Source organism: Schistocerca piceifrons, chromosome 7, assembly GCF_021461385.2.
Source record: "Schistocerca piceifrons isolate TAMUIC-IGC-003096 chromosome 7, iqSchPice1.1, whole genome shotgun sequence".
Taxonomy (NCBI): Eukaryota; Metazoa; Arthropoda; class Insecta; order Orthoptera; family Acrididae; genus Schistocerca; species Schistocerca piceifrons.
Window position 1 is genome coordinate 555,744,889 of NC_060144.1, and position 9,771 is coordinate 555,754,659.

General features: G+C 40.8%; 1 protein-coding gene across 1 annotated transcript in view; it reads left to right on the forward strand.

The window, feature by feature from the left end:
• Positions 1–8,760, forward strand: part of LOC124804626 (signal peptidase complex subunit 3) — a 61,347-nt gene extending 52,587 nt beyond the window's left edge. Inside the window, exons 4-5 of the mRNA XM_047264830.1 lie at positions 7,709–7,812; positions 8,245–8,760. Of these exons, the coding sequence (XP_047120786.1) occupies positions 7,709–7,812; positions 8,245–8,404 (264 nt within the window). The 3' untranslated portion in view covers positions 8,405–8,760. The remainder of the gene's footprint in view (positions 1–7,708; positions 7,813–8,244) is intronic.
• The last annotated feature ends 1,011 nt before the right edge of the window (positions 8,761–9,771 follow it).

Genomic DNA, 9,771 nt, shown 5'->3' on the forward strand with positions numbered 1-9,771 from the left:
GACGGACTCACTCCTAACATACAGTGAGATTATAATTAAACTTTCAAAATGTCGTAGAAAGAACACCACTGGTCAGAATGACGTCAAATTGCAACGGAATATTATTGGAGGAGGAGGAAAACGTATGGCAGAAGAAAAAAAAGTGAAAATTGATCAATAGATGGTGCTGCATATGTCGGAATATGTAAATGAAAACACCTGTCATGTGGATGACCTATTAAAGTTGGTATAAACACGCTGGGTACACAGCTTATACTCCTCTTGTGTCTGCGACATTTGCCATGACTGTCTCAATGCAGGGTCACGCCCTGCTTGTAAAGCTGTATTACAAGAATGTTGACTGTGCACATGTCGCTCTGCAGAAGTTCTGGGCACTGAAGGATTTGAAAAAAAGGCGATGGTCCGATGGATGGAGAAAATGATTTGGAAATTTGAAAAGACTGGTTGTTTTGGGTGCAACCTGGTAGAGCGAAGAAACGAATTGATTAGATGTCAGTGGAAGCAGTAGTCACAGCAATGCTGGAGGAGACGAGTGGTGGTGTGCAAAGTGTAGTGCGCGGAGAGTTGCCCAAACATTGGACATAAGCGGTAGCAAGGTGCGTAAAAGCCTTCGAAACATTCTTCTTTGCTATCCATTCAAAATTACCCATGTGCACGAGTTATTTCATGTTGACCTGCTAGCAAGAGATACCTTTGCTTTTGCCCACATGGAACTGGACAGTGATTGGCCGTTGAAGATTTTTGTGGACAGACAAAGCCCACTTCCATCTGACAGAATGTCAATACACAGAATTGTCAAATATGGTTAATGGAAAATCCACATGCAAATCAACCAGTACCACTTCATTCTGTAAAGGTCACTGTGTGGTTGCAGGTTTACAGCATCATTTATCATAGGGCCACATTTTTTCGAAGAGACAGGTTTTCAGAAATGCTGGTATTTTCAGCCGCCATTTCCCTACAGCCTGGCCATTCCGATCACCTGACCTTAATCCGTGTGACTTCTGGCTGTTGGGCTATCTGAAAGATGTTGTGTTCAGTGTTCGATTGCAAACTTACTACATTAAAGGTAAGCATTGTGCAACACATTCTGAACGTGACCCAGAAACACTTTGATCAGCTGTGGAACATGCTGTTTATCAATTTCAACTTGTTACAGAAAATGGTGGCCAGCAGATTGAACTCTTTTTGCGCCAGTCACACGGAAATTAATAATCAGATTTGATTTTGATTGATTCTTTTTATGCAGTTTTTGGCCTCAGGATAATTAAAAACTGATTTTTCCCATCTGATGTGATATGACCTTGCTGTGGTGGATGGGCTTACGTAACTAACAGTATCACAACTGTACACCCATGCACATTGAGTAGTACAGTTTGTTTAACATCAAACGTACACCTTAGGCATTGTTGTATGAATCATTTGTAGTCGACCACTATTAAATAATGACACTCCCAGCACCATCTATTGCTACATTTTATAACAATTTATTGTTCTTCTGCCATACGTTTCCCCCCTTCTCCAATAATATTCTGTTGCAATTTGATGTCATTCTGATCAGTGGTGTTATTTCTTCAGAAAAAAGTTTTAATTATAATCACCCTGTATACCAATATCCCATTAATGGCAATGAGAAAAAGTGACACTCAATACCGAGCCGTGTGAGATGGTGTTCTCTTGGACCTGTTGGGCTGCTGGTCACTCCTGCATTGTATGTCGATGAGTTCTGCATTTGGTACAACTCCCATTCTGTAGCCTCCACTAAACGCCAGCCCCAAGAGGCCATCTGGGGACCATGTAGCATAGTCCCATTTCTTGGCCCACGTTTCTGATAATAAGCTGACTTGGTTGCCAGATATTCGTCAGTGAGAGATTAGCTGCAAGTGGAAGCTTAATGCTCTCCTCTTCGTTGCCCGCACGTCTTGGGGTGTGTATTGTGCCATTCTTATCCATATTTACTGGGCCCTGGTTTTGTCGTGACTGAACTATGGTTACCAGGTTTCAACTTTAAAACTGTTAGACACAGTCCACCAGTGTGGCATACATCTGGCAACTGGTGCCTCTTGGACTAGTCCTATACACACTCTCCTTACCGAAGTGGGGATCTTCCCCTTCAGATTTGATGGAACCAGCTATTGGTCACCTATGCAATCGCCATTTGACCACATATCCTATTCTCTTTACCAGTTGGAATGCACCACACTTCCCTTTGCCAGGATCTCCATCTCCCCTCCCAGGATTGTGCTCCCTGTGTTTGTTTTCTTGTACAGATTAGGACCAATCTCTTCCAAGGTCCTAATGTCTCGGCCACCTATGTGACCTTTCAGCATCTGTTATGTCCAGTTCTCCAAGAGCTCCTGAGTGCTATCATCTTTTACACCGAGAGCTCTAAAACTGTGGATCAGACGAGATGTGCTTTTACATCTGCTGTCAGTATGGAATGCCATTTGCTGCTGGGAACATGTAGTGTGTATATGGCAGAGGTGACAGCTGTTGACAGATGACCATGTCTTAATACGTACTGACTCAGTGAGCAAACTCACGAGGCTATTGACCATTGCTATTGCCACCCTTTGGTCTCCACTATTCATGACCTGCCCGCTGACCTTTATTGTGCTACCTGCTCAGTTGTCTTTCTGTGGATCTGAGGCCATGTAGATATATCCTTGGTTGACTGTTTGGCTAGAGGAGCATTTACTCACTCCACGTTCGCTTTGTTGACCCCAGGTGTGGATTTGCAGGTGTACGTGAGACCTCTATTCACTCGGAAATGGAATGACATCTGGAGTGCTACTGCACCATCTAATAAACTCCGCACGATGAAGGAGACTACTGCAATGTGCTCTTCCTTCTGCTTATCCTAGAAGGAATCCCCAGTCCTATATCATCTCCACATTGGTCATTCCAGGTTAACTCATAGCTTTCTTTTGTGTAATGAGTTACCTGTACTTTGGAGTTGTGGAGCCCTAGAGGCAGTCTCTCATCTTCGTGGAATGCCCCCTCCTTTTCGCCATCTGCACTAAGTATGAACTTCTGGAGTCATTGCCTCTAATGTTGGTGGACAATTTGTGGATGGCTGAACTAATTCTTTTTTCTCCATGAAAGTGGTTTTTCTTCTCAGTTAAAAGTTTTAATCTACCACCGGAGCAGGGCCAGGGTGGTTGGGGATGGGACATCTCCCTCTGTATGTTAGTCTGGAGAATCCCCAACCCTAATTCCTTGGCCAGACTACTCTATCAGCCCTCTTTTACTGTTTAATCACTTTTAGAAACTCTTTGCCTCCTTTCTGCCGCACCAAATTTTGTGTTCTGGGTATCGCACTTTACTGAATAGTGGGCAGTCTTGACTGTAATGGATCAAGGGTGGGACATTTCCTGTCGCAAGCAGGACTCCCGCCTGCTGACTTCCCTATCTCCTTCATCTTGCTTTTATTATTGTCAGTCCAAGAGAGATACATTTCTTTTTTGCCTTTTCGCATTTACTGTTATGAATCTCCTGATTAGACCGTTGAGCGAGGTGGCGCAGTGGTTAGCAAACTGGTCTTGCATTTGGGAGGATGATGGTTCAAACCCACATCCAGCCATTCTGATTTAGGTTTTGCGTGATTTCCCTAAATCGCTCCAGGCAAATGCCGGGATGGTTCCTTTGAAAATGCACAGCTGAGTTGCTTCCCCATCCTTCCCTAATCCGATGGGACCGATGACTTTGCTGTTTGGTACTCTTCCCCAAATCAACCAACCATCTGATCTAATTGGATCAGAAAAAAACATCTCAGTGGGCACCTTTGCTTCCAGATGCACCATTCCTGGATCAAAGTGCTGATGACCTCGTTATTTGGCCACGTTCCCTCTCCCTCCAATAAACCAACCAACCAAAAGTAGAAATTGTTTTGTCACATACAGGCTGCAAGGTGATTCACAGTTTTGTAAGAAATGGTTTAGTTTCTGATTGTGGAGCAAATATATTGTTGTTATGCAACAAGATGCCTTCTCAGATATTTTTTGGAAAACCCTAGAAGGAATACTCCAGCGTATCAGGCTGCAATTACTTGATCTATATTATACAAGTCCACTGTGTTGATAGATCTGCTGGCAATAAAGTAAGTGCACATTATTCTGTTGCTCATTCTCTTGTATCCCTCTACTTGTTGGCCAAGCATCTTTCAGGGAGTGCTAGACATGTGACTGTCATTCAGTTTCTGAAATCATCTTGGGACAGGCCTCTTTAGTGATTGCTAACAATGTTGGATATAAATTTTGACTTACTAGCGTTGTACCTCTCTCATGCTAGTTGAAGCCCGTTTGAGACTTCACTGTCTTCTTCAATCACTCACATTTCATTGAATATCAATTGTTACTGAGTGTCTAGACCAACTTGGAATTTCAAGAGAATTTCTTACCTTTCTGATTTGTTAAAGGAATGAAAGACTGTTCCATAGAAGAATTGAGAAGTGCCAAATATGATTACCTAAGGCACTGATTGACACTGAAATGCTCTCTGAAATCATTAAAAGAAAGAAAAAAAACATGCAGAAAACGTTACATTTTTAACTCAGTAGCTGACAGTGCTGCATATGATGCAAATATCAAAATGGAAACCCTTCACTGGATTACTTTCAGTAAAACAGTCCATTCATGTGTAGATAGCTAGGTAAGTGAGAGGATAATGGTAATATTGAGATTTGTGATGTGAGCGGTCACCATGCAGCAGGGAAGTTATAAATTACTCTGATTGTGTCTTCCGACATAAATTTAGTAATGTTATTAACAGTTTGTCCTGCCTGACTATGAAGTAGTCTCTTTACACGTACTGAACTGGTAAGCACATAGAAGTTTGAACAATTCATGCCGTATCTCCTGCCACTGCCAAGCTCTACTAGGCATGGTGGCTGATGGGAGTGACCAGGTTTGTTCGAATGAAGATATTATGACCAATCACAACCCTTTTCAAACTGTGTCTGCTGAGCAAACACAGTGTCTTGGTTGTTGTGATCATCGTGACATCTTTGTCAAACCATATTTAACGTCGTTTCGGCATATGGCATTTCGAGCTCTAGTTGACACGGTCATTCACTTTGCGTTGCTCAAATGTTTTTAGTTTAAACGCAGCGCCAGTTATGTATTTTATTTCTGCTGAACAAAACGTGTTTCTTGTGCGTGTGTGTGTGTGTGTGTGTGTGTGTGTGTGTGTGTGTGTGTGTGTGTGTGTGTGTGTGTGTGTGTGTGTCTTTTTACATAACTGATAAGGTACAGAACCTGATAAACTCAAAAAGATGACTACAGTGCAAGAGACACAGAATAACACACAATCAAACACCACAAAAAATACTTATTTACATATTTGCACTTGACAACGAGGAAAAAGTCTCGAAACATGTCATTCTAAGCATGAAAAAAATACGTAACTAGTGCAGTATTTCATTATTTAAATAATGACTGACAGCTGCAGGCTTTCAAAAACATAGATTATGACATACGAGATTGAGTCAAATGTTCCTACTTCCCAGACAGTTATCAGTACCCGTTAAATCAGCAGTTTTAATTAGATAATAAACCTTCATTAGATAATAAACAAGTCCCTGACAAGTCTTTTGATGCCTTTAATGTACATATATCATACATAAAGTGCAAGGGGGTATCCTGTATGTAACTTTTACAGCTTAAAACATTATTTCCCACATTTTATTTTTTCCTGCATTTTACACAGTTTTCTTTCAAGTCCTGTGAAAAGTGTAAAAGTGGTGTTCCACTTGTAGAATCTACATTATATAGTGTTGATGTATCCATCTTTCACTTGATCATCCCAATGATCTGTTTTCGTGGCTGATTTGTGTATACAGGGTGTTACAAAAAGGTACGGCCAAACTTTCAGGAAACATTCCTCACACACAAAGAAAGAAAATGTTATGTGGACATGTGTCTGGAAACACTTACTTTCCATGTTAGAGCTCATTTTATTACTTCTCTTCAAATCACATTAATCATGGAATGGAAACACACAGCAACAGAACGTACCAGCGTGACTTCAAACACTGTTACAGGAAATGTTCAAAATGTCCTCCGTTAGCGAGGATACATGCATCCACCCTCCGTCGCATGGAATCCCTGATGCAGCCCTGGAGAATGGCGTATTGTATCACAGCCATCTACAATACAAGCACGAAGAGTCTCTACATTTGGTACTGGGGTTGCATAGACGAGAGCTTTCAAATGCCCCCATAAATGAGTCAAGAGGGTTGAGGTCAGGAGAGCGTGGAGGCCATGGAATTGGTCCGCTTCTACCAATCCATCGGTCACCGAATCTGTTGTTGAGAAGCGTACGAACACTTCGACTGAAATGTCCAGGAGCTCCATCGTGCATGAACCACATGTTGTCGTACTTGTAAAGGCAAATGTTCTAGCAGCACAGGTAGAGTATCCCGTACGAAATCGTAACGTGTTCCATTGAGCGTAGGTGGAAGAACATGGGGCCCAATCATGACATCACCAACAATGCCTGCCCGAACGTTCACAGAAAATCAGTGTTGATGACGTGATTGCACAATTGGGTGCGGATTCTCGTCAGCCCACACATGTTGATTGTGAAAATTTACAATTTGATCACGTTGGAATGAAGCCTCAGCCGTAAAGAGATAATTTGCACTGAAATGAGGATTGACACATTGTTGGATGAACCATTCGCAGAAGTGTACCCTTGGAGGCCAATCAGCTGCTGATAGTGCCTGCACACGCTGTACATGGTACGGAAACAACTGGTTCTCCTGTAGCACTCTCCATACAGTGACGTGGTCAACGTTACCTTGTACAGCAGCAACTTCTCTGTCGCTGAAATTAGGGTTATCGTCAACTGCACGAAGAATTGCCTCGTCCATTGCAGGTGTCCTCGTTGTTCTAGGTCTTCCCCAGTCGCGAGTCATAGGCTGGAATGTTCCGTGCTCCCTAAGACGCCAATCAATTGCTTCGAACATCTTCCTGTTGGGACACCTTCGTTCAGCCAAGCCACGGCTATTGCCCCGTGCTAATCCATACATCAAATGGGCATCTGCCAACTCCACATTTGTAAACACTGGACTGACTGCAAAACCACGTTCGTGATGAACACTAACCTGTTGATGCTACGTACTGATGTGCTTGATGCTAGTACTGTAGAGCAATGAGTCGCATGTCAACACAAGCACCGAAGTCAACATTACCTACCTTCAATTGGGCCAACTGGCAGTGAATCGAGTATGTACAGTACATACTGACAAACCTAAAATGAGCTCTAACATGGAAATTAAGCATTTCCGGACACATGTCCACATAAAGTCTTTTCTCTATTTGTGTGTGAGGAATGTTTCCTGAAAGTTTGGCCGTACATTTTTGTAACATCCTTTATATTTTACAGAATGTGAATTTGGTGGATTTTATTTAACTTGCTCCATAGTCCTGTATACAATCTCCTATAATTTGTAATTTTTTCCTTCTGTACATGTGTATCTGTTACCTATTCCGAAAAGCCTAATTTCTGCTGTCCATAGATTTCTCTCTCTCTCTCTCTCTCTCTCTCTCTCTCTCTCTCTCTCTCTCTCTCTCTCTCTCTCTCTTTTCCCCTAGTACCCATGACTCAAATGTTTTGTGAAGTTAATTTTTCTAGAAGGTAAAAATTCCTTTTCTATTTTTTGCTTCATTAAATTAAATTCTACCTGTGTATGTGGTCTTTTTTGTAGGTTGTTCTCTGGGACAAAATCATTCTACGAGGTGAGAATGCTAATTTGGATTTTAAAAATATGAATCTGAAATACTATTTCTCAGATGATGGAAATGGACTAAGGTAAGTTGTCTGTGAAGTATCATCTGCAATTTAAAGAGTTATCAGTTCAGTATTCACCATTATTGACTTTCAGTTTTCACAAATATCCGGCCAATATAACTTTAGTTGTGAGATGAGAAACTGTGATTTGTGTTTACTAATTTTGTTTCTTAAGTGTAATCAAAAGTGAAGGCAAAGATAAGATTAATCTTCTCATATATTGTCTGATTCCTGCAGCTTCATTTTACTTCCTGTTATTGCAGGTGAAAAAATTGTTTATGAAATACTTAGAACTTGATTATCTGCTTTGGATATGGATATGTATTGATGTTTGTCTTTTTGAGGACTGAGAGTATATATGAATTTTTGTGATGTCAGAGTGTCTTATTTTAAATTTTCATATACACGTCCATGAGAAATTCTTCCCAGAATGATTTTGTTCATTTCTTGCAGGGGAAACAAGAATGTAACTTTGACGTTATCATGGAATATAATTCCAAATGCTGGTCTGTTGCCTAGTGTATCAGCTATTGGCAACCACACTTTCAGCTTCCCATCGGAGTACACATCGTCGCATGTCTATGGGAAGGAAACTCAGCATGCAGGAATATAGTGCATGATAAATGGGCACCAGTGATTTGCAGCAGTTACACAACTGGTGGTCATTTACAGAAACTGCTGCCTTCCTAAGTGGAAGTACAACTACTGACTGAACTGTGAGGGGTTGTGGAGTTTAAAGTGACTAGCTTGTCGAAATGTGTGTGATTTAAAGAGTGCATGTAAGTCAAGTAAATGTCCATTTGCCATTCTCCAGGTGATTGTGATTGAGTGGGTGGCTATTTAAGCATCATTCAGCTGTAAAGGGAAATATTTCTAATACTTTATTAAGGATGATAGACTGTTAAGCTGAAAGTGTATTTATCATAATGTCATTAAAGTGTGTGATCTCTTTGACTGGAGTGACTGAAACTACATGTATTCATTTGTTTCCTTTAATCAGTGTATGGATTTGTAATGCAAATATTTTATTTTTGAATGTCAGTCAAATTAGCCCCCCTCCCCCCTTTTTTATTTATTATTTTATTTTTTTTATTTTTTTATTTTTTTTACAAATCAAGGACAGCTACAAAGCACCTTAAACCACAGTTGTATATTAACCATTCTAGCAATGAACTCTGCAGTTTAAGATTTCCTGATAGAGCCATGTATTACAAAGTATTTTCTTTCTAAAAATATACAAATTGATTGTCTTAATTTTTCTTAGGGATGTGTTTTTATTATTTGTTTTTTTTTTAATTTTGGTCTGTAATGCCATTTGTTGAAAAGTTGTGGCATTCTAATTTTTAAATGTTTTGCTAGTCACCTAAAGATTTCCAACTGTTAACATCATTACATATCTGAACCTACATCTACAACTACATGAATACTCTGCAATTCAGTGTTAAGCACTTGGCGGGGTATATATAGTAGAGGGAAACAATCCACGTGGGAGAAATATATCTAAAAACAAAGATGATGAGACTTGCCAAACAAAAGCGCTGGCAGGTCGATACACACAAACAAACAAACAAACAAACACAAACATACACACAAAATTCAAGCTTTCGCAACGAATGGTTGCTTCGTCAGGAAAGAGGGAAGGAGAGGGAAAGACGAAAGGATGTGGGTTTTAAGGGAGAGGGTAAGGAGTCACTCCAATCCCGGGAGCGGAAAGACTTACCTTAGGGGGAAAAAAGGACAGGTATACACTCGCGCGCACACACACACACACACACACACACACACACACACACACACACACACACACACACACACATACACATCCATCCACACATATACAGACACAAGCAGACATATTTAAAGACAAAGAGTTTCTTGGAGAGTTTGTCTTTAAATATGTCTGCTTGTGTCTGTATATGTGTGGATGGATGTGTGTGTGTGTGTGTGTGTGTGTGTGTGTGTGTGTGTGTGTGCGCGAGT